This window comes from Pongo pygmaeus, chromosome 18 (assembly GCF_028885625.2).
Source record: "Pongo pygmaeus isolate AG05252 chromosome 18, NHGRI_mPonPyg2-v2.0_pri, whole genome shotgun sequence".
Lineage (NCBI taxonomy): Eukaryota > Metazoa > Chordata > Mammalia > Primates > Hominidae > Pongo > Pongo pygmaeus.
In genome coordinates this window covers 67158844-67184998 of record NC_072391.2, presented here as the reverse complement: position 1 = coordinate 67184998, position 26155 = coordinate 67158844, and the positions used below count along the sequence as shown (strand labels likewise).

Genomic DNA, 26155 nt, shown 5'->3' with positions numbered 1-26155 from the left:
TACACCAGAAATAAGTTATAACCCATGGAATAAAATCTGAATCCATGAGTAGAAGCTGATAATACATACCTACACACACGTGTACAGGAAAAGGGAAAGCCCTTCTTTGCAGTACTATGCCAATTAACAAATGCAGAAGGAAGGATGGAATTCAAAAATAAAAATTTATAGGCATCAGAGTAAAGTCACTGGATGCAGAAACTAGCAGGTGAAGGTGTGATGAGGAACAGACATTTACATAGTCTCGAAGTATCTCCCCGTAAATTATAATACCTTTTCATTGTCAAGGGGAAACAGTAATTTTGCAGTGGAAAAACCTGACACACAGCACCCTAACTAAGTGATGAAAGTTAATGTCATCAATAATAAACAAGCTGAGTCATGAGCTTCCAGATATGCTGTACTGAGAAGGACACAAAGTCACTCCTGGGTGTTCCTGCCAAGAATGCACACTCTGAATCTAACCATGAGGAAAAGCACATGGCCCCAAGTTGAGGGGAATCTGCCAAATAATTTTTAAAAATTAGCTGGGCAGGGTGGCACACATCTGTGGTCTCAACTGAGAGGCTGAAGTGGGAGGATTCCTTGAACCCAGGAGATAGAGGCTGCAGTGAGCTGTGTTCACACCACTGCATTCCAGCCTGGGCCACAGAGCAAGACTCTGTCTCAATTAAAAAAAAAAAAAAAGGGGGGTTGGGGGAAGGCGTGGTGGCTCACGCCTGTGATCTTAGCACTTTGGGAGGCCGAGGCAGGCAGGTTACCTGAGGTCAAGAGTTCAAGACCAGCCTGGCCAACATGATGAAACCCCATCTCTACAAAAATACAAAAATTAGCTGGGCATGATGGCGGGTGCCTGTAATCCCAGCTACTCAGGAGGCTGAAGTGGAAGAATTGCTTGAACCCAGGAGGCAGAGGTTGCAGTTAGCCAAGATCATGTCATTGCACTCCAGCCTGGGTGACAGAACGAGACTCCATCTCAAAAAAAAAAAAAAAGGTCTGTACTCTTCAACAATGCCAATGCCAATGTCATGAAAGACATAAATAACCCTAACGAACTGATCCAGATCCAGACTTAAAGAGACAGGACAACTAAACACTGCATCTTGCATGAGGTCCTGGACTGTGACAGCTGGGAAATCTGAATTAGATTAACAACACTGCAAAAATGGGAAATTTCTTAGTTTTGTTAATTGTACTGTAGTATCCTTCTCCTTTAGGAACCAGACACATCAGTAGTTAGGGATAAAAGAAACACGAGGTTTGTAAGTTACTCTAAAATGGCTCAGAAGAACACAGTGAAAGCAAATGTAGCAAATTTTAACAGTTGGGTAAAGGACGACATTGAGGAGTTCTTTGTTCTATTCTTGTAACACTTCTCTGAATTTGAATTTTTTATTTTTTTGAGACTGGGTCTGGCTCTGTCATCCAGACTGGAGTGCAGTGACACAATCGCAGCTCACTGCAGCCTCTAAGTCCTGTGCTCAAGTGGTCCTCCCACCTCAGACTCCCAAGTGGCTGGGACTACAGTTGCACGCCCACCATGCCCAGCTATTTTCTTTGTTTTTATTTTTGCAGAGACTGGGTCTCACTATAATACTAAGTCTGGTCTCAAACTCCTAGGCTCGAGAGGGCCTCCCACCTCAGCCTCCCAAAGTGCGGGGAGGTATGAGCCACCACACCCTACTTTTTATTTTTTGTAGAGATGGAGGGGTGGCGTGGGTCTCACTATGTTGCCCAAGCTGGCCTTGAACTCCCACGCTCAAGCAATCCTCCTGCCTTAGCCTCCCAAAATGCTGGGATTACAGGTGTGAGCCACCACACCTAGCCTGAAATTATTTAAAAATACAAAAATTAGGGAGGGAAAAAACCTACTTCAAGCTACATTCACCTCCTTGAAAGTAGGAGATTCTGGGAAAGCCAATGCTGCAGTGTTCCTGGGGAGAGCTGCAGGAGTGGGGAGCTACAAGAGGAAATGGAGTATTAGACCCTACCTGCTAACAATGTAGAGAGAAATTAAGAGCAGCCAGTGGGTGGGAACAGATGAAACATGCTGGTAAGTCTTGAAGCTGCATCATGAAAATTATGCTTGAAAATTCCAGCCAGGCGTGGTGGCTCACACCTATAATCCCAGCACTTTGGGAGGCCGAGGCGGGCAGATCACTTGAGGTCAGGAGTTCGAGACCAGCCTGGCCAACATGGTGAAACCCCATCTCTACTAAAAACAGAAATATTAGCTGGGCGTGGTGGTGTGCACCTGTAATCCCACCTGCTCAGGAGGCTGAGGCAGGAGAATTGCCTGAACCTGGGAGGCGGAGGTTGCAGTGAGTGGAGATTGCACCATTGCACTCCAGTCTGGGCAACAGAGCGAGACTCCGTCTCAAAAAAAAAAAAGAAAATTCCTCTAGTAAAAAGATGTTAAGGCCGGGCGCAGTGGCTCATGTCTGTAATCCTAGAACTCTGGGAGGCCGAGGCAGGCAGATCACAAGGTCAGGAGATTGAGACCATCTGGCTAACACAGTGAAACCCCATCTCTACTAAAAAAAAATACAAAAAATTAGCCAGGCGTGGTGGTGGGCGCCTGTAGTCCCAGCTACTCGGGAGGCTGAGGCAGGAAAATGGTGTGAACCCAGTAGGCGGAGCTTGCAGTGAGCCGAGATCGTGCCACTGCCCTCCTGTCCCCGGGGGACAGAGCGAGACTCCGTCTCAAAAAAAAAAAAAGATGTTAAAAACTCAATTGGCAACATCAAAAACTGGGTTCTACCCAGAGATGACTAGAACTACTTTAAGAGGCAAACCAGCACTTTTGGGCAAGTCTTTTTACAGCCATGGCCAGGGCAATGTCCCCTCAGAGAGAGTCAGCCCAGGTTGACCATCCGCCACTGCGGGACTTGAGTGAAACCCCGCATTACAGCATCCCTCTGCCAAAGGGAGGCAGAAAACAGCCAGCTGAGTTTCCCAGCCAATGTCCAAGTCCACCTAGGGGAAACAAGGGAGCAAATGAAAGAACAAATTCTGTCTGTGGAAGAGGAGAATGTCAGTTAGGGCAACCATCACCCATCAGGTCCTTCCCCAGGAAAAGATGTTGCGGGAAGACTAGGCCATGGTGAGAGGAGTTACCTAACTGCCCTGTGACCCACTTACCCTACACAACTGTATGCATGATTTGACACCGCTCTGCAAACATCGTTCCACACCAAGAGCAAGGGGCAAGCCCATGGGGCTGAAATGTCCCATGTTAACGACAGCTTCCCCACTCCACCACCCTCAAAGCTTCTTCCTTTTCTTTCCTTCTTTCTTTTTTCTTTTTCTCTCTCTCCCCTTCCTTCCTTCCTTCCTATCTCTCTCTCTCTGTCGCTCTCTCTCTTTCTCTTTCTGACAGAGTTTCACTCTTGTCACCCAGGCTGGCATCCAATGGCTCAATCTCGGCTCACTGCAACCTCTGCCTCCTGGGTTCAAGTGACTCTCCTGCCTCAGCCTCCCGAGTAGCTGAGATTACAGATACGCGCCACCACGTCCAGCTAATTTTTTTATTTTTAGTAGAGACAGGGTTCCACCATGTTGGTCAGGCTGGTCTCAAACTCCTGACCTCAGGTGATACACCCACCTTGGCCTCCCAAAGTGCTGGGATTACAGGCGTGAGCCTCCGTACCTGGCCACCCTCAAAACTTATGCATTTGTCTCATCCTAGAATTCCCTCCTGAAACAACCTCAGGACTGCCTTCCCTTTAGGCAAGACAGTCACGCATCAGGAAACAGGGTGTCTGTGGTCCATCTCTGAGATTCAAACCTCCCCATCTTTGGGAAGATTTGCAATTACCAGAAATAAACTTGCTCTAAATAGAAGACTTTATGAAACATGGCTGGAATGTTAGGTACATAGGCTACGTATGCCATTGTCATCCTAGAAGATTTGTTTTTCTAAGAAAAAGCCCACTGCCCTGTTGCAATCCACATTTTCCAACAGACTCTGATCCGATTTGCCTGCTACCCAACCCAGCCACATGCACAACGTGCTACGGCTGGTGCCAGCAACAGCAGCAATAGCTACAACCAATACCACAAAAAATATAACCACTGGAAAACATAGAAAACATCCACTTAAATAACTCTGGGTTTGAAGATAAAATCACAACAGTAATTACAAACAATCAGAGCACAGCAAAATTTATGGGATGGCAAATTGGTCCAACACTAGAAAACTGATGGTGTCTACTAAAGGTAAGCGTACATCCACCCTATGAACCAAAGCTCCTAGATCTGTACATATGCAATAGAAATGTATGTGTGTGTCCTTCAAAATACATGTCCTGAGAGTGTTTATGTCAGCATTGTTCATGATGGCCAGAAATTGGAAACAACTCAAATGTCTACCAATAGGAGAATGGAGAAATAAATTATGGTGTATTCATAAAACAGAACACTACACCCAAATACAAAGACAGGCCATGGCCGGGTGCAGTGGCTCATGCCTGTAATCCCAACACTTTGGGAGGCCGAGGCGGGCAGACCACCTGAGGTCAGGAGTTCGAGACCAGCCTGGCCAACATGGCGAAACCCCGTCTCTACTGAAAATACCAAAATTAGCCAGGCGTGGTGGCAGGTGCCTGTAAACCCAACTATTCAGGAGGCTGAAGCAGGAGAACTGCTTGAACCTGGGAGGTGGAGGTTGCAGTGAGTCAAGATTGCACCATTGCACCCCAGCCTGGGCGACAAGAGTGAAACTCCATCTCAAAAAAAAATAAAAATAAAAATCAAAGACAGGCCAGGCATGGTGGCTCATGCCTGTAATCCCAGCATTTTTGGAGACCAAAGTGGGAGGATCGCTTGGACCAGCCTGGGCAATATAGCGAGATCTCATCTCTATTAAAAAAAAAAAAAAAAAAAGATAGACTATTGACACATGCAAAAAAATGGTCATATATTTTTAATCTCAAATATATAAAATGAAAAGCCAGGCACAAGAAAACATACTGCATGTTCTCACTAATACGAAATTCAGTACTAGGCAAAGCTAAACAATAGTGATAGAAGTCAGAATAGTGGTTATTTCAGGGAGGAGAAATTAACTAGAAGGGACAATGGGAAACTTCTGGGGATGCTAGAAATATGCTGTGTCTTGACGTGGGTGATGATTACACAGCTGTGGACACATGTACATATTCAAGTTGTAACACTAAGAATGTTTTTTGTTTTGTTTGTTTGTTTGTTTGAGATAGGGTTTTGCTCTGTCACCCACGCTGGAGTGCAGCATGATCATAGCTTACTGCAGCCTCAATCTCCTGTACTAAAGCAATCCTCCCACCACTGCCTCTCAAGTAGCTGGGACTACAGGTGTGCAACACCACACCTGGCTAATTTTTTTAAATTTTTTTGTAGAAACAGGTTCTCACTATGTTGCTATGTTGCCCAGACTGGTCTCAACTTCCTGAGCTCAAGCAATCCTACCACCTCAGCCTCCCAAAGTGCTAGGATTACAGACATAAGCTACTGCACCTGGCTGCCCTTTCGTTTTCTTTTTTTTTTTTTGGAGAAAGGGTCTTGCTCTCTCACCCAGGCAGGAGTGGAGTATCACAATAACAACTCGCTGCAGCCTCACCCTCCTGGGCTCAAGCAATCCTCCCAACTCAGCCTCCCAAGTAGCTGGGACCACAGGCACACACCACCACACCTAGCTAATTTTTTTAAATTTTTGTAGAGATGAGTTTTCATTGCTACATTGAAAGAAAAAAAATTCAATATCCAGGGGTGAAAATTCAAAGACAAGTACAAAGCAAACATGTTTTCATTATTAAACAAAAATGGACAAGGATAGGCCAGGCGCAGTGGCTCATGGCTGTAATCCCGGCAGTATGGGAGACTTAGGCAGGTGGATCACCTGAGGTCAGGAGTTCAAGATTAGCCTAGCCAACATGGTGAAACCCCATCTCTACTAAAAATACAAAATTAGCCGGGCATGGTGACGTGTGCCTGTAACCCCAGCTACCAGCTATTCGGGAGACTGAGGCAGGAGAATCACTTGAACCCAGGAGGCAGATGTTGGAGTGAGCCAAGATCATGCCATTGCACTCCATCCTGGGCAAAAAGAGATAAACTCCATCTCAAAAAAAAAAGACAAAGATAAATGCAGTAAGCTTTCAACCTGAAAAGCTATAAATGAATGAATAAATAAATAAATAAATAAATACAACAGATCAAGGGCCAATAGTAGAAAAAGTTAATAAAGCTAAAGACAGAAATTAATATTACAAAATATGGTATCTGACAAATCCAAGAAGTTGTTCTATGAAAAGTAAATTTAAAAGAAAAATGAAAAACAAAAATGTTTAAGTTAGTCAAGAAAAAAACTGGGGAAACACACAAATAGCAAAAATTTAAAGTAAAAAATATTACAGACGTTTTTAAACTGAGAATGACATTTAAAACCCTTATTCTAATAAATTTGAAAATCTCATGAACCGATTTTCTCAGAAAAAAATGAGTTAACAAAATTGAGTCAAGACGAAACAAAAAAGCTGAACAAACCAGTAATTATGGGGGGGAAAACTGAAAAAAAAAAGTCATCAGAGAATTATTTCAAAGCAAGATGCCAGACCCAGTTGGTTTTATGGGTGAGCTCTTTGCTGCACTCATGGAACAGATAATTCCCATGTTATAGAGACTGTTCCCAAAGTTGGAAAGCACGTCAATTTACTTTATAAAATTAGTTTGGCCTTGATTCCAAAGCTGACAAAAATAGACCAAAGCTACAGACAAATGCCACTAATGAATATAGATGGAAAACCCCAATATAAAATATTAACAAACAATTCTAACAAAATTTTCAAGGAATAGTCTATCTTGGGCAACTAGGTATATTCTAGAAATTCTAAGATAATTACTATTAGGAAATTAATATATTTTTTTAAAATCTTTTCTAGAGACAGGGTCTCACTCTGCTGTCCAGCCTAGAGTGCACTGGACAATCATAGCTCACTGCAGCCTCAGAATCCTGGACTCAAGTGATCCTCCTGCCTCAGTCACCCAAGTAGGTGGGACTACAGGCGTACACCATCACACCTGGCTAATTTTTTTTTTAATTTTTAGTAGAGACAGGGTCTTGCTCTGTTGCCCTGTCTGGTCTCGAACTACTGGCCTCAAGTGATCCTTCTGCTTCAGCCTCTCAAAGTGCTGAGATTACAGGTATGAGCCACTGTGCCCAGTTGTAGAAATTAATATAGTAATTTAAAGAAGAAAAATCATATAATCATTCCAATGGTTGCTTAACAGAGATTTGATAAAAAGTCAACACCCAACCTGGGCAACATAGTGAGATACCATCGCTAAAAAAAAATAATAATAATGAAAAAGAAAAAAAAATTTAAATTAGTAACACACCTATAGTCCCAGCTACTCCCGAGACTGAGATGGGAGGATTGCTTGAGCCTGGGAGGTAGAGGCCACAGTGAGCAGTGATCATGCCACTGCACTCCAGCCTGGGCAACAAAGCAAGATCCTGTCTCAAAAAAAACTCAACATCCTTCCTGACTTTTTTTAACCTGCAATGATTAATAAATCAAAAAGATTCCCAGTCAGAAAGGTGCCAAAAAATAAAATAAAAAAAGAAGAAGAAAGCAAAAAGGTTACTAATACCCAACCTTATACCTAGAAGTTATTTACTAGTGGGCATTTCTCTATCACCACTAAAACAGAAAGTTTTATGCAAAGCAACTAACACAAAATAGAAATATAATTATCTCTTAGGATTAACAAAATTATCAGTGTCACAACCCACATAAAAGTCTACCAAGCAGGCTGGGCGCAGTGACTTACGCCTGTAATCCCAGCACTTTGGGAGGCTGAGGCAGGCAAATCGCCTGAGGTCAGGAGTTCGAGACCAGCCTGGCCTTCATGATGAAACCCCGTCTCTACCAAAAATACAAAAATTAGGCATGGTGTTGGGCGCCTGTAATTCCAGCTACTCGGGAGGCTGAGGCACGAGAATCGCTTGAATCCGGAAGGCGGAGGTTGCAGTGAGCCAAGATCATGCCACTGTACTCCAGCCTGGGTGACAGAGTGAGACTCCATCTCAAAAAAAAAAAAAAAGTCTACCAAGCAAACTCAAAAGAAACTACTGCAAACCTATACTAAAGGACTCAGTAAACTGACAGATTACAAAAGAAAATGCAGAAACAGCCATCTACCAACAATATTGAGTTAGAAGACAGAATAAGAAAAGATCCCACTGAAAATAATACCAAAGGTTTTTAAAATTTAAAGTGGAATCTATTTACAGATAACTTCAAAATTATTTGAATTAATTTAGAAACATTCCATGTTCCTAGGTGGGGAGTTCAGTATGAAAATTCCCCATTACGTTAACTTTACATATGACAGGACTCCATAAAATCTCAAGAGATTTTTTTGGGGACATGGGGAGTAGGAAGAGGAGAGAATCTGACGAAACTGTTAAGGTTCATCTAGTGATGTGATATATGCAAAGAAAAGAAGCATGAAGACTTTGAAAAAAAAGAGAAACTTAACTGCCAGGTATTAAAACATAATTTTACAATAGCTTAGACAGAGTGATTTGGAAAGGTTAATAAAACGACGGATTAAATGGAAAGTCCCTAAGCAGGCCCAAATACACATATGTTTTTAATATAAGCTGAAGCAACTCAAGTCACTGGGGAAATAGATGGATTATTCAATAAGTAGTGCTAAACCAATCAGCTACATATTAGGAAAAAAAATGAATTAGATCCCTATTCCTACTGGGCACAAAAATAAACTCATTTGGATGCAGAATTAAATGTGAAAAAATAAAATCATAAACACCTAGGAAAAAACAGAGGTGACCATTTACCTCATCTCAGAAGGGGGAATGCCTTCCAAAGCACGAAAGAAAATGCTGAAAACATAAAGGGTGACAGATTGGACTACAAAAAGTTAAAAACATACAAAGTTAGAATGCAAATGAAAAACTGGAAAAACATTTACAAATGGTAAGACGAAGAATAATAACCTTAACAAATAGAGTTCTTTCAACACCAAAAGAGAAAAATGCACACTTCAATATAAAAATGAGCAAAAGACATTAATAGGGCAATAAACACTTTTTTTTAATCCTTCAGTATCCTTCAACAAATCACAACTTTAAAAAGTAGGGTGGAGGCTGCTCTGCCATTCTTTATTCCTTTACTTCATTTTTTTTTGAGACAGACTCTCGCTCTATCATCCAGGCTGGACTGCAGTGGTACAATCTCAGCTCACTGCAACCTTCGCCTCCCAGGTTCAAGTGACTCCCCCACCTCAGACTCCCGAGTAGTTGGGATTACAGGCGTGTGCCACTGCGCCCAGCTAATTTTTGCATTTTTAGTAAAGACAGGGTCTCACCATATTGGCTAGGCTGGTCTCGAACTCCTGGCCTCAGGTGATCAACCCGCCTCCGCCTCCCAGTGCTGGGATTACATGTGTGAGCCACCACGCCCTGTCTTCCTTTACTTTCTTAACAAATTTGCTTTCACACACACACAAAAAAAAGTAGGGTGGAAGTGGGGGGGCCTCAGAGATAGAACAACCAATGAATGGACCTTCCCAAACCCAGGTTCAAGCAAACCAAATGTAAAACTGCAAAACGACATGTTGAGAAAAATGGTGAAACTATGAACAGATTATTAGACATAAATAGGAATTCATGTCCCTATTGCTAGATGTGATAACGATACAGTAATTGTGTAAGATAATGTTCTTTTTTTATGTAAATGTTCCAAAGTAAAAAAAAAAATAGAAAAAAGTAGAAGAATTAAAATAAAGAAAATGTCCTATTTTAACAAGATGCATGTTGAAGAATCTAGGATAAAATGTCAAGACGTCTAGAATATACTTTAAAATACTTCTTATTGAGAGGCCAGGAGATCAGAGCAAAAAAGTAAAAAATAAGAAAATAAAAATAATTCAGCCAAAAGGAAATAGGAAAAGCAAATCCATCATAATGTTAATAGTTATCAAATAGGAAAAAAAAGTTTTGGTTTTTTTTTTTATAAGTAATATCCAACATATGCCAAGGTACAATACAAACCAGAAATTTCAGCCACTGCTGATGGGAAGGTAAATTGTACAGGTCTCATAAGTATGTATTTGAAATGCTTGGGACTGGAAGTGTTTCAGATTTCAGATTTTTTCAGATTTTGGTATATTTGCACATACATAAGAAGATATCTTGGGCCAGATGCGGTGGTTTATGCCTGTAATCCCAGCACTTTGGAAGGCCAAGGTGGGCAGATCACTTGAGGTCAGGAGTTCGAGACCAGCCTGGCCAACAAGGCGAAACTCCCGTCTCTACTAAAAATACAAAAATTAGCCAGGCATGGTGGCAGGTACCTGTCATAACCCTAGCTACTTGGGAGCCTGAGGCAGGAGAATCACTTGAACCCAGGAGACAGGGGTTGCAGTGAGCCGAGATCGCGCCACTGCACCCCAGCCTGAGCGACAGTGCGAGACCCTGTCTCAAAAAAAAAAAAAAAAAAAAGGAAAGAAAAATTTTCTGACGCATGTTATAACATGAATAAGCCTTGAGGACATTATGCTGACTGAAATAAGCCAGTCATAAAAGGACAAATACTGTATGGTTCCACTAACATAAGCTACCTGGAAAAGCCAAATTCACAGAGGCAGAAAGTAGAGTGGTAGCTGCCAGGGGCTGGTGCGAGGGGAGGATGGGGAGTCATGGTTTAATGGGCACAGGATTTCAGTTTTGCAAGGTGAAAAGAGTTCTGGGGATAGATGGTGGTGATGGTTGTACAACAAGGTGAATGTACTTAACACCACTAAACTGTACACCTAAAAATTATTAACGTGATTAATTTTACATCATGTGTATTTTATCACAACTAAAAATAAATATAGGCCGGGCACGGTGGCTCACACCTGTAATCCCAGCACTTTGGGAGGCCGAGGCGGGCAGATCACGAGGTCAGGAGATCGAGACCAGCCTGGCCAACATAGTGAAACCCTGTCTCTACTAAGAGTACAAAAATTAGCCGGGCATGGTGGTGGGTGCCCGTAGTCCCAGCTACTCGGGAGGCTGAGGCAGGAGAATCACTTGAACCCAGAAGGCAAAGGTTGTGGTGAGCCAAGATCGCGCCACTGCACTCCAGCCTAGGCAACAGGGCAAGACTCCATCTCAGAAAAAAAAATAAATAAATAAAAATAAATATAAACTGATAGATTTTTAAAGAGAAAAAGGCATATTGCAAAATAATATGTTCATGTAGAATCTCAATTTAGTTTCATTGATGTCATAAACATCAATATACATCTACAAATATAAAAAAAGATCAGAACAAGGATCTGAGGGGAAAAAATTATTTAAAAGATAAAATTAAAAAGCTCAAAAATGTATACATCAAAATGTTAACAGTAGTCAGGTATAGTGGTGCACGCCTGTGGTTCCAGCTACTCCAGAGGCTGAGGCAGGAGATGGCTTGAGGCTGGGAGTTTGAGGCTACAGTGAGCTGTGATCGTGCCTATAAATAGCCACTACACTCCAGCCTGAGCAATATAGCGAGATCCCATCTCAATCTAAAAATTAATTAATTGGCCAGACGCAGTGGCTCACATCTGTAATCCCAGCACTTTGGAAGGCCAAGGCAAGCGGATCACTTGAGCTCAGGAGTTCCAGACCATCCTGGCAACATAGTGAGACCTACTCTCTACTAAAAATATGAAATATAGCCAGGCCATGGTGGCGTGTGCCTGTAGTCCCAGCTACTAGGGGTGGGGGCTGAGGTGGGAGGATCACTTGAGCCCAGGAGCAGAGGCTGCGGTGAGCCGAGATTGCACCACTGCACTCCAGCCTGAGTGACAAAGTGAGAAACCTGTCTCAAAAAAAAAAATAAAATACAAAAATAAAAATTAATTAATTAATTAAAGTAAAATTGCTTTTTTTTTTTTTTAAGACTTGCTCTGTCACCCAGGCTGGAATGCAGTGGCACAATCTCGGCTCACTGGAACCTCCACCTCCCAGGTTCAAGCAATTCTTCTGTCTCAGCATCCTGAGCAGCCGGGATTACAGGCGCCCACCACCATCCCTGGGTAATTGTTGTATTTTTCTTAGTAGAAACAGGGTTTCACCATGTTGGCCAGGCTGGTCACGAACTCCTGACCTCAGGTGATCCACCCGGCTCAGCCTCCCAAAGTACTGGGATTACAGGTGTGAGCTACCACACCCGGCCATAAAATTGCTTTTAAAAAAACATTAAGAATAACTATCAGGCTGGGCGCAGTGGCTCACGCCTGTAATCTCAACACTTTGGGAGGATGAGGCGGGCAGATCACCTGAGGTCAGGAGTTCAAGACCAGCCTGACCAACATGGTGAAACCTCATGTCTACTGAAAATACAAAAATTAGCTGGGAATGGTGGCACATGCCTGTAATCCCAGCTACTTGGGAGGCTGAGGTGGTAGGATCGCTTGAACCTGGGAGGCGGAGGTTGCAGTGAGCCGAGATTGCACCACTACACTCCAGCCTGGGCAACAGAGTAAGACTCCATCTCAAAGAAAAAAAAAGAAAAAACAGTAACTATTACTAGGTGCCGTGCTTACAGGCAAATTTTGTTTTCTTTCTGTAATTTACAATTTCTACAAGGACTTTTGCTAACAAAAAGCAAAAGTATATTGGCTGGGCAAATGAAGAAGAAAAAAGGACCCTCAGGCTGGTTGCTGCATCCTAATGTGAGGCTATCCACAAGTATATTTCCAAATATTGCAATAAATAGAATTCTCCCTGATGATCAAATTACAAAAGGCTGGCTAGGGTTTGGGAAAATAAACACCAATTCAGAAGACAAAGCAATCAGGGAGTTCTCTGCAGGATTAAAGTGGAGGTGCATCTCTGGTTTTAAACAATCCCTCAGGCCAGTGTGGGTTCAGCACATCTCTATGTGCCCAGCGGAAAAGAAAAGACCAGAGGAGGCTCAAAGACCTTTCAAGTGGCCCATTGCTTAAAAGGACGGGCTTGGAGAGAAAAGAAAGACTCTTAAATCAATGTAACACGCTCACTGGGATGCAACTCTCCCCGCCCCCACCTCTCTCTTAAGCTACATCCACTTTCAGAAAATACTTTCTAGACATCAAGAGAAAAAGGAGCCTTTCTTTCCACGCCATTCATTCGCCACATATGGTACTGCTCTGAATAGAGGCCTTATGAAGGAGGGTCCAATACCACAGCCATGGGCCATGCCACTGACCACAAACAGCAATAAATAGATGAGGATTTATATGTCCATGACGTAGAGGCATGTTGGCTAATTCAGATGGCGCGTCCATCACGTTCCAACATCCAGTAAATGTTTACTGAGTGCCGAGTAAGCACAGGGCACTATTTGTAATACTATCCCAGACACACACGTGCACACATGCACACAGGCATGCACACACACACACACATATACGTATACACACAGCTCCTTTGTTCTGTTTTAGGGCTGAGGCTAGAAAAGCAATGATTTAGGCTAGAGGCATTTAACAGTTTCATTCAACATATCACACATCTCCTGCAACGGGAAGAGGAGCAGAGGCAGACAGAAAGTTTCCAGTCCCTAAGGAAGGATCAAGGGCAACACACCACTGCATCACATTACTAGAGGCCCTGGACAAATAGGGCTAAACTCTGTAGTGGAGGCAGAGAGGAGTCCTCAGCCTTCCTAAAACTGCAAAGACAGCATCCAAGGAGAACAGAGGTACCGCAGCCCCTAGTCCTGGGGGAAACTGCAACACCAGGTTGATCTGCCAGGTCCTCCCATCCCCACCAATGAATCACGTCGGCGCCCCCTTCATCATACGTACTTTTGCCCCCATTGTTCTTCAAGACGTTGGAGAGGTTGACAGACGCTGTGCCTAGCAGTTCATTTCTCAAGGTATGGCAGCTCCAGACCTTTAAATCTAAATGACTCTGGGCCGTGACATTCCTGGAAAACAAATACCTGATTCATTACATCCAAGCAGATCATTCCTATAACTTAGAAGAAAACATTTAAACTAAACTGCTGACATCTTGGGGAGGGGGAACCAAAACAGGCAGACACCCACATATATCCTTTCCCCCCACAAAGCTGACCCTGTAACCCTCTAGCTAATAATGAACGCTCTATGAGCTCAATGGTGTAGGAACACCTAAAGAGAGCCACCTTGGGTACCATAGGCAGAAAAAGTCGGAGGTGCCACAGGGAATCTGTACCTCCCACAACCCCTCGGAGCACCCTCTCTCTTTCCCCATCTTGCTGAATTCAAAAAGAAGGGGCTTTCTCTTACAAGATGATGATCTCATTCCAGAGAAGCTCAGAGCTCCCAATGCGCTTCCCAGTCTTCTTGGTCTCACTGGGGAGTCCATCCACCGCCACCTCCACGTAGGAGTTAATTCGAGGTTGACGATTATGCACCTTGGGCTTTGCGGACACCACTGGGAGAGAAAGAAAGAAAAAGTCAAAGATGAGTCCCAGGGCTCCCAGATGCCCCCCTGTGGCAGATGTTCCGGCTCTTTTTAGTTATTTCTTTAAAAAATAAATCAATACATTTTGTTTTGTCTTGATTCTAAAAACTTTTTAAAGAAATGTGAGTACACACACCAAAGAAATATGAAGTGTAAGAAAAAAAAATCATCCCTAACCTGAAACCACTGGGATAACTGCCGGTGATCATCATGACCAATTTATCATTGGTAAATTGCCTTCCAGATTTTCATCTTTTATTTATTCAATTCTTTAAAAATTCTTCACCCCCATAAGTCACTCTTAAATGACTGCAATACAAGCCCATAATAGGTATATGTTAACTATTCTTTCATTGTCGAATAGACTGCTTGCAGTTGTTCGCTCTGCGGAAATTACCGTGAACATATACATCTGCATGCCTTTCTTGAGTATTCCTCCAAAGGACATGAACACTTCTTACAGTTCTTAAAACTGCCCATTCCTTTCCAAGAAAGGTAAACCCATGTAGCCTCCCATCAGTGCTACAGGAGAATATTCATTTTACCAGACATCACAGAGTGCTAAGGGATATGCTTGTTCATTTTTTGCAAATCACATGGGTTAAAAACTCATAGTGTAAAGATAACAGCTAAGGCCGGGCGTGGTGACTCATGCCTGGAATCCCAGCACTTTGGGAGGCCAAGGTAGGAGGGCTGCTTCAGCCCAGGAGTTCAAGACCAGCCTGGGAAGATAACAAAATTTATATTTTTTTTTTTTCTGAGATAGAGTTTCGCTCTTGTTGCCCAGGCTGGAGTGTAATGCCGCAATCTCGGCTCACTGCAACCTCTGCCTCCCAGGTTCAAACAATTCTCCTGCCTCAGCCTCCTGAGTAGCTGGGATTACAGGCGCCCGCCACCATGCCTGGCTAATTTTTGTATTTTTAGTAGAGACAGGGTTTCACCATGTTGGCCAGGCTGGTCTCAAACTCCTGACCTCAGATGATCTGCCTACCTTGGCCTCCAAAAGTGCTGGGATTACAGGCGTGAGCCACCGCACCTGGCCAATTTATAAATTTTAATTGAAATAAATAAAGATAATATTTAAGATTTTATGAGTACTTATTAAAGACCCTCTGCTATGTGCACACATTTTCTAACTGAATCCTCACAACAAACCCATGAGGCAGGGAATATATCATCACCCCATTTTACCCAGGAGAAAACAGGCTTGAGAGGCAAGGTCACTGTCCCACTCTACATAGCCAGGGAGCTACAAGCCAGACTGCGCACCCGGCCGGCCTGATTCCACATCATGCTGCGTATTATTATTGAACTTTACTTATTTGTTCTATTGCTGTTCTTCGATTACCAGCGAGGTTGAATATTTTTGCCATGTGTCGTTAGTCATCTACATTTCTTCTTCCGCTCATAGCCTTCATGTGGCAACAATTCCGATGTTCGTTTGGGAACAGCAAGCCAAAGACTCACGGAGCACAAAGCTACGCAAGCATCACACCGAGGAGCTAGACAGACATCCTAGTGTATACTACCCCTGGTGGAAACGCCAGGTCGCTAAGGTGAAACACATCTAGACGTCTCCCGTCCTGCCCCAAATCAGAGATACAACTGATGCTCCCTTGCCCGTAATGGCAAGTCTATCCTAGCCTGAGCTTCCCTGTTTGAGTATAAGCAAATCCCTCCCTCCCAGACTCTTCTGAAAGGTGACAGTCCTACGATGGTGTCTACAAGTTGGCAAAGACCAAGATTTTTTATAGCAGTAACTGTCTTCCTCAGGCCCCAAAGGAACAGAAGGGAGGAAGCCAACAGATAAAAAATCAGCTGTGGCTAAGATTCAGAAGCGACAAGGGAACAGTACTAGGAACAAAGGTTTGTGGTACTGAGGCATGGCCCAGGGTAGAAAAATGAGGTGCAGTGATTTACACACGGACCAAGGTTAACTGAGGCCACCTGGTGGTAAGAGCATGAATCTACATGCCTTTAAAAAAATAGGGACTACAAATGGTGCATGACTTAGGACATTTGACTTTACAGTGGTGCGAAAGCGATATGCATTCAGTAAAAACTGTACTTTAAATTTTGAATTTTGGTCTTTTCGAAGAATAGTCATATGCGGTACTACCGGGCAGTGGCAGTGAGCCGCAACACCAGTCAGCCACTTGATCACAGGGGCAAACAATTGATACTCTGCCATGTACCCCTTCACCAGATGATCTCGCCTAGCTGTGGGCTATCAAAGTGTCCTGAGCACATTTAAGGTAGGCTAGGCTAAGCTATGATGCTTGGCAGATTAGGAGTATCAGATGCATTTTCAACTTGTGATATGTTCAACTTATGATGGATTTTTCAGGACGTAACCCCACTGTAAGTTGAGGAGTATCTGCGGTCATACACATACACATTTTTTCCTGAAACTCTGAGAGTAAGCTATAGACATTGTGCCCCTTTACTCCTAAATACTTCTGGTTGTATTTCCCAACAAACACATTTTCTATCATAACCAATAGCACAATTATCAAAATCAGGACATTTAACTTTTTATAATACTAAGATTTAATTTACAGACTTTATTTGTATTTTGCCAATTGTCCTATCAATGCCCATCATAGCAAAAAAAAAAAAAAAGAAAGAAAAAAAAATTTGTTCTGGTCTAGGCCCCAATCTAGGATCATATGTGGCAATTAGTACTCTCATTCTGAAGCAGGGCATGGTGGCTCACGCCTGTAATCCCAGCTCTTTGGGAGGCCGAGGCAGGCAGATCACTTGAGGCCAGGAGTTTGAGACCAGCCTGAGCAACATGGCTAAACCCTGTCTCTACCAAAAATACAAAAACTAGCTGGGCGTGGTGGGGCACAACAGTAGTCCCAGCTACTCAGGAGGCTGAGGCATGAGAATTGTTTGAACCCAGGAGGCGGAGGTTACAGTGAGCTGAGACCACACTCCAGCCTGGGTGATGGAGAGAGACTCTCACAAAAAAAAAAAAAAAACCCTCCTATTTTAAAGTTTCCAATCTATAGAAAAATTGAAATAGAACAACAAATACTGTATACTCTTCACCAATTGTTATCATTTTGCCACATTTGCTTTCTGTTCTATGTGTCTATAGCATCACTACCCAAGAGAACTTCCATGATGACGAAAATTTTCCACATCTGTGCTGCCCAATACATTGCCATGAGACAAATGTGGCTATTGACACTTGAAATATGGCTAGTGCAAATAAGGATATGATTTTTAAATGTTATATAATTGTAATTTAAGTGTAAACAGTTCTATGTGGCTACAGTGACTATTCTATTGGACACCACAGGTTACAGATAAATGCCATCTATGTCTCTATGTATGTGTGTGTGTGTATATATCCACATTTTTTTTCCTAGGTAAAACCATTTAAAAATAAGTTGTAGACCGGCTGGAGTGCAGTGGCACGATCACGGCTCACTGCAGCCTCGACCTGCCCGGCTGAAGCGATCCTCCCACCTCAGCTTCCTGATTAGCTGGGACTACCAGCGTGCAACACCACGCCTGGCTAACTTTTTAATTTTTTTTGTAGAGACGGGGTTTCACCCCATTGGCCAGGCTGATCTCGAACTCCTGGGCTCAAGGAATCCACCTGGACTCAAGCGATCCACCCGCCAGAGCTTTCCAAAACGCTGGGATTACAAACATGAGCCACTGCCCAGTCCCCAAACATATTTTTTAAAGCCATTTTTCCCCCAATTCAGTACCTAATCAATATATACAAATTGCCTGTGGCTACTATCGCCTTAATCTTTTAAAATCTAGAACTTCCTCCCTTCTTTTCCATGGCAATGATTTTTGTTTGTTTAACTTTTTGGTTTTTTTCTTTTATAATCTCAGCAGCTTTGCCAAGGCAACAACGATTTTTAAAGACTTCCACCAGCTGTTTTAAAGAATGCAGCAAATTCTACACTTTTCTGATTGTGAAACTGCCTTTGCAAAATTATGACAGAGAAATCGGACATAGTTGATTCCATCTTACTTCTGATTTCTAAGCTGTCCTTAGTCATTCCTGGGCATGGGCCAAGCTAATTTTGGGAGAAATTTAGTTTATAGTTTCTTTTTTCTTTTCTGAGACAGGGTCTCCCTCTGCTGCCCAGGCTGGAGTGCAGTGGTGCAATCTCATCTCACTGCAGCCTCCACCTCTGGGGCTCAAGCAATCTTCCCACCTCAGCCTCTCAAGTAGCTAGGACTACAGGTGTGAGCCACCATGCCTGGCTCATATTTGTATTTTTTGTAGAGACAGGGTTTCCATGTTGCCCAGGCTGGTCTCAAACTTTAAGCCTGAGCTCAAAGCCATCCACCCGCCTCAGCCTCCCAAAGTACTGGGATTACAGGCATGAGCCACCACACCCAGCCTATAGTTTAATCTTAAAGCAAGGATAGCTGGGCATGGTGGCTTATGCCTGTAATCCCAGCACTTTGGGAGGCTAAGGGAGGCAGATCACTTGAGACCAGGAGTTTGAAACCAGCCTGGCCAACTTGGTGAAACCCTGTCTCTACTACAAATACAAAACTTAGCCGGGCGTGGTGGCGCACGCCTGTAGTCCCAGCTACTCAGGAGGCTGAAACATGAGAATCGCTTGAACCCAGGAGGCAGAAAGTGCAGTAAGCTGAGATTTCGCCAATGCATTCCAGCCTGAGTGACAGAGCAAGACCATGTCTCAAAAAAAAAAAAAAAAAAAAAGCAAGGATAATAACAGCCTTTCCCAAAACGAAACCACCTTTGTAAAACTAATCAACAGCCACAAGGTTAGGATTATGGGAGGGGCTTGAATTCTAATAAGAGGTAAGTATAGTTTCTATAATCCCTTACTGCTCAGGAGTCATATAGCCAGAGGTCACAAGATTTGTGACTTCCCCAATTGCTCCCATAGATAACATCGCTATTGCAGAACCTAAGGTTGGTCTTTTGAGATTTTTTCTGACTTTCTGGCAATCTACTGACCTTGCCTGGGCCCGTGACTTGACTCATGAAACAAATTATCCTGTGGCCCCACCCAGAAGTGGACTCAGCACAGGAGGACCATTTTCCACACCTCTATAATCTCATCCCCAACCAATAAGCGGCACCCATTCCCTAGTCCCCTGCCTGTGAAATTGTCTATAAAAACCCTAACCTCTGAGCCTCCAGACAGACTGATCTGAGTGATAACTCTGTCTCCCATACCGCCTGTTTTGTGTCAATTAAACTCTTTCTCTAATGCAATGCTACAGTCTCAGTGAATTTACTTATTTACTATTTTTTTTTTTTTAGATGGAGTCTCGCTTTGTCACCCAGGCTGGAGTGCAGTGGTGCAATCTCGACTCACTGCAACCTCTGCCTCCCAGGTTCAAGCAATTCTCTGCCTCAGCCTCCCGAGTAGCTGGGATTACAGGCGCCCGCCACCACACCTGGCTAATTTTTTTGTATTTTTAGTAGAGACAGGATTTCACTATCTTGGTGAGGCTGGTCTTGAACTCCTGACCTCGTGATCTACCCACCTAGGCCTCCCAAAGTGCTCAGATTACAGGCATGAGCCACCGCGCCCAGCAGTGAATTTATTTTGTCTGTGCAGTGGGCAAGAAGAACCCACTGGGTGATTACAATTGTTTCCTCATGATTAGATTCGGTTTCAAGGCCAGGCACAATGGCTCACCCTGTAATTGAAACACTTTGGGAGGCTGAGGCAGAAGGGCCACCTGAGCCCAGGAGTTCGAGATAAGCCTGGGCACCACTGCAAGACCCCAAATCTACAAAAAATAAAATATTAGCCAGGTGTAGTGGCTCACACCTGTAGTTCCAGTTACTCGAGAGGCTGAGATAGGAGGATCCCTGGAGCCCAGGAGGTCGAGGCTGTAGTAAGCTGTAATTGTGTCACTGCACTCTAGCCTAGGTGACAGAGTGAGACCCTGACTCAAAAGAAAGAAGAATACTACATAAGTATGTCGTGTACCTCTTACCACATACATTAGGTTGTCCTGCCATTGGGGATACTAAGTTTGAACACCTGCTTAATGTGGAGTTGGCCAGGTCTCCCCACTGACACGTTTGTAACCTACAGTTAATTGGCAGGGTGATATTTTGAATATTTCTTGTTCTTAAAAGACACGCCAAAATAAAGATATGAGCAAGTTTATCTAGAAAGTCTCTTTCATGAAATATATCTTTATACACAGAGTCACGACTTTATGTGAGATTTAGCTTTTAAAGTCAACAAATCAGGCAAAAATCACATAATGACAAAATTATACACTGAAAAAGCTCTTAAAAAGGGACCACAATAGAGTCTGGCATCTGCTCTCTCAATAAGTTCCAAACAGCTCGTTTCTTGTTTTATTATACTATGCTTTTCAGAGATCAGTTTTTCAGTGTTTCTCTAGTAAAATATCAAATAAAATAGCTGGCCTACATTTAAGGGCCCCGATGCATTTAAAAATATACCTTAAAACACCAGGATCACACTGTGGGCAGGCACAAGGGAACTGGAAACCACGCAGTCACACCCCACAGGTTACACTATCAGCTTTCTTCATGAAATGCACGGGAAAAAGAACCACCTACACTATTTAATAGTTATTTCTCTCTTTCTCTTTCCCCCAACCATTTTCCTGAATGGTGTTACCAAATCTGTGTAGGTTAAATATGTGTATGATGAGATACACCAGTATTATCAAGCTGGCTCTTTCCACCCTGGTAAGAAAATTCACCTTGAGGAAAGGCAACAAAAAAGCCTTTAGAAATAAGTATGTGCTGGCCAGGTGCGGAGGCTCACACCTATAATCCCAGCACTTTAAGAGGCCGAGGTGGGAGCCAGGCGCAGTGGCTCACACCTGTAATCCCAGAACTTTAAGAGGCCAAGGTGGGAGAACTGCTTGAGTCCAGGAGCTTGAAACCAGCCTGTACAGCACAGCAAGACCTATCTCTATAAAAAAATTTAAGAATTAGCTAAGTATGGTGGTGTATGCCTAGAGTCCTAGCTACTCAGGAGGCTGAGGCAGGATTGCTTGAGACCATTTCGAGGCTGCAGTGAGCTGTAATCATGCCACTACACTCCAGCCTGAGCAACACACAAAGACTGTCTCAAAAAAAGAAAAGAGGCCAGGTGCAGTGGCTTATGCCTGTAATCCCAGTACTTTGGCAGGCCGAGGTGAGTGGATCACCTGAGGTCAGGAGTTTGAGACCAGCCTGACCAATACGGTGAAACCCCGTCTCTACTAAAAATACGAAAATTAGCCGGTGTGGTGGCAGGTGCCTGTAATCCCAGCTTCTTTGGAGGCTGAGGCAGGAGAATTGCTTGAACCTGGGAGGCAGAGGTTGCAGCGAGCCAAGATCACACCACTGCACTCCAGCCTGGGCGATAGAGCGAGACTCTGTCTCAAAAAAAAAAGAAAAAAAGAAGAAAAGAAAAGAAATAAGTGTGCGTGGCTGAATAATATGACCCCAAAACAGAGAACTCAGGATGTTACCAGGTCCAATGGGCTGACTTCTGCTTTGACCTAGACTTGCTAATTATTAGCTAAGGTAATAAAGTCTGTAGTCCCCAGTTTAAAACCATATCAGTTCACTCTAACTCATCTCCCTACTCAAAAGGGCAGAAGCAAGGCAAAAGACTCCAAGAAATATAATTAAAATATTTCAAGACTACAAAAAAAACAATAATGTAATAAGAAACAGGCAAAGAATATGAACAGGCAATCCATAGGAAAGGAAATACCACTGCCCTTAAATATATAAGATGCTAAACACTGGCCGGGTGCAGTGGTTCACACCTGTAATCCCAGCACTTTGGGGGGCTGAGGCAGGCGGATCACTTGAGGTCAGAAGTTCGAGACCAGCCTGGCCAACATAGCAAAACCCCATCTCTACTAAAAATACAAAAATTAGCCAGGTGTGGTGGCACATGCCTGTAAACCCAGCTCCTTGGGAGGCTGAGGCATGAGAATCGCTTGAACCCAGGAGACAGAGGTCGCAGTGAGCCAAGATCACACCACTGCACCCCAGCCTGGGTGACAGAGTGAGACTCTGTCTCAAAAACAAACAAAAAAAGAGATGCTAAACATCACACAGTTGACCCTTAAACAAGAGAGGTTTGAACTACGAGGGTCCACTTTTACATGGATTTTCTCCTGCCTTTGCCACCCCACAGACAGCAAAACCAATCCTTCCTCTTCCTCCTCCTCCTCAGCTACTCAACATGAAAATGATGAGGATGAAGACCTTTATGATGATCCACTTCCACTGAACAAATAGTAAATTTTTTTTTCCTCCTTATGAGTTTCTTTTCTCTAGCTTATTTTATTGTAAAAATACAGTATATAATACATGTAACACAAAATGCGTGTAAATCAACTGTTTCTGTTTTTTTGTTGTTGTTGTTGTTTTCTTTGAGATGGAATTTCGTTCTTGTTGCCCAGGCTGGAGTGCAATGGTGTGGTCTCGGCTCACAGCAACCTCGGCCTCCCGGGTTGAGGTTGTTCCCCTGCCTCAGCCTCCCAAGTAGCTGGGATTACATGGGCCCGCCACCACGCCTGGCTAATTTTTTTGTGTGTTTTTAGTAGAGGCAGGGTTTCACCATGTTGGCCAGGCTGGTCTCGAACTCCTGACCTCAGGAAATCTGTCTGCCTCAGCCTCTCAAAGTGTTGGGATTACAGGCGTGAGCCACCGCACCCAGCCAATCAACTGTTTCCGTTATTGGCAAGGCTTTCAGTCAACAGTAGGCTGTTAGTAAAGTTTTGGGGGAGTCAAAAGTTACATGTGGATTTTTTTACTGAGCAGGGAATCAGCACCCCCGACCCTCATGCTGTTCAAGGGTCAAATGCATAAGCAAAGAAGTGGGAAATAAAACTACACTGAGAACACAAGCTTGCACCAACGAAACAGGCAAAAGTTAAAAGTCTGACAACATTGTGCTGGTAAAGATGTAAGGAAACAGGCACTCTCGCACATTGCTAGAAGAGTATTCCTTCCAAGGAAGGCAATCTGGCTCTCAAAATTACAAAAATGCATCCCTTTCGGTGTATGTTGGAAGAGACACACAAGAAACATAATACTGGTTTCTTCCAAGCAGGAGCACTGAAGGACTGCGGGAAAGAATTTTGAACTATAGGAGGCCGGGCATGGTGGCTCACACCTGTAATCCCAGCACTTTGGGAGGCCAAGGCGGGGAGATCATGAGGTCATGAGTTTGGAGCCAGCCTGCCCAATATGGTGAAACCCCATCTCTACTAAAAATACAAAAAGTAGCCAGGCGCGGTGGCACACGCCTGTAGTCCCAGCTACTCAGGAGGCTGAGGCAGAAGAATTGCTTGAACCCGGGAGGCGGAGGTTGCAGTGAGTCGAGATCGTACCACTGCACTTCAGCCTGAGCAACAAAGCAAGACTCCATCTCAAACAAACAAACAAACAAAAAAGTTAGCCAGGCATGGTGGCACACACCTGTAATCCCAGCTACTTGGGAGGCTGAGACGGGAGAATTACTTTAACTTGGGAGGAAGAAGTTGTAGCGAGCCGAGATAGCGCCACTGCACTCCAGCCTGGGTGACACAGCGAGACTCTGTCTCAAAATATAATAATAATAAAATTAAAAATTAAGATTTTTAAACTCCATGAGTATATTCTATAAATAACATTTGCATTTCAAAAATACTCAAGAAAAATATTCCCAAGAGACACAATTTTGCCTCTGGAGGACCAGGCTGAGGGGTCTGAGCTCAGATACTGAGAGCCATTCTCCCATCTGTGGCGGCTGCACAGCTATGGAACCCGAAGCAACATTCTTTCGTTCAGGCACTATTTACTGAGGGCCCACTATGTGTCAGGCACTCTTCTAGTGGCTGGGGTAGTTAACAGTGACCAAAGCAGACAAAAATCTCTTATTGTGGCTTTTACACTCTATTGAAGGAGACAGTCAACAAATGAAATAAATTAATTAAACAGGGACAAGGGCTGAGAAGAAAAATATAAAGAAGGGAGGGAAATAGAGGTGATGAAGTCAATGAGGAAGGTGGCTTTGGATCAGGGTATCAGGAAGAGGGTGGCTTTTGAGAAAAGGCCTAAGGAAGTAAGGAAGCGAAAACCATTTCACTCAGAGGGAACGGCAAGTGCAAAGGCCCAGAGGCAGAGGCCTGCCCAGTGTATTCACTGAAGAGCAAGGAGGCTGGTGCAGAGAGAATGTAGACCAGGAACAGGAGATGAGAAATGCGGGGTGGGGAAGGGTCACATCACATGGGAGCTTCGGCTTCTACTGTGAATGGAGCACCCTTGAATGGTTTGAGCAGAGGAGTGACAAGACCCAGCTTACATTTATTTTTTGAGACGTGGTCTCGCTCTGCTCTGTTGCCTGGGCTGGAGTGCGGTGGCACAATCACAGCTTACTGCAGCCTCGAACTCCTAGGCTCAAGTGATCCTCCCGCCTCAGCCTCTGATTTTTTTTTTTTTAGAGATGAAGGTCTTGCTCTGTTGCTCAGGCTGGTCTCAAACTCCTGGGCTCAGGTGATCCTCCTGCCTTGGCCTCCCAAAGTGCTGATATTACAGGCATGAGCCACCACACCAGGCCCCAGTTTACATTTTAACAAGATCACTGGCTGCTGTGTGACCAACAGACTGAAGGAGGGCAAAGTGCAGAAGCAGAGAGACAGGACAGGAGGCTACTGCCTTAACTCAGGGTGGAGACAATGGTGGTCTGGACTAGGCTGGGACCTAGGGGTGGTGAGAAGTGGCTGAATGTTGAGTGACACATTTTGAAGATCGAGTCAACCAGATATGCTGATGGCTTGATACAGACAATAAGAAAAACCAGGACCTCAGCTATAGACAGGCTAAATTTTAGATGTTTACTAAATATTCAAGTGAAGGTAACAAACTGGCTACTGGTTATAAATCAGGAGTTCAGAGGAAAAGCCCGGAGGAGTGATCTTCTATTGGTGGCATTTAAAGCCAGAGGTTGGATGAAGCACCTAGGGAGTGAGTGTAGGTAGCAACGAGCCCTAGGACATGAAGAGGTCACCATTTTATTTTATTCAGTTTTTATTTTAATTTGTTTTTGGGACAGGGTCTCACCCTGTCGCCCAGGCTGAGTGCAGTGGTGTGATCACAGCTCACTGCAGCCTTGAATTCCCAGGCTCAAGCGATCCTCCCACTTCAGCCTCCTTAGTAGCTGGGACCAGCTAGCATGCACCACTATGCCTGGCTAATTATTTTATGTTCTGTAGACACAGGGCTTCCCTATGTTTCCCAGGCTGGTCTTGAACTTCTGGGCTTAAGGGATCCTCCTGCCTCAGCCTCCCAAAGTGCTGAATTACAGGCGTGAGCCACTGCACCTGGCCTGAAATCACCATTTTACACAATTTTAGCTAAAAGTTCCTTATTTTCCTGCTCCTTTATTTTCTTTCTTCTTCAAGAATTACAGCTACAAGACGACAATCCCATGAGAATAAATAATTAACACATGTAAACTACTTCACAAAATTTGGTTCCCCAGACCAAGGTGTGGTTAGATTCCCCCTCTTCCCTGGCCGTAGACAAGATAAAGACGTTATACAGTGCCACTCACCTTTCAAAGTGAGCTGAGACTTCTCAAAAGGCAGGGCCACTCCTGCCCGGCTAGAGCTGGCAGATGCCATATCATCACCGTGAAGCTATAAGACAAACAGAAAAGAGAATTTAGAGAATATCTGATAAGAAGACAG

At 43.8% G+C, this 26155-nt stretch overlaps 1 protein-coding gene across 3 annotated transcripts in view; it reads right to left on the bottom strand.

Annotated features, from left to right (window-relative positions):
* Positions 1 to 26155, bottom strand: part of WWP2 (WW domain containing E3 ubiquitin protein ligase 2) — a 178718-nt gene that overhangs the window by 127588 nt on the left and 24975 nt on the right. For all 3 annotated transcript variants that reach the window (XM_054452729.2, XM_054452730.2, XM_063654488.1), the window contains 3 exons: positions 26020 to 26104; positions 14290 to 14437; positions 13825 to 13946 (listed from right to left, as the gene is read on the bottom strand). In XM_054452729.2, coding sequence (XP_054308704.1) covers positions 13825 to 13946; positions 14290 to 14437; positions 26020 to 26089 — 340 coding nt within the window. In that variant the 5' untranslated portion in view covers positions 26090 to 26104. The remainder of the gene's footprint in view (positions 1 to 13824; positions 13947 to 14289; positions 14438 to 26019; positions 26105 to 26155) is intronic.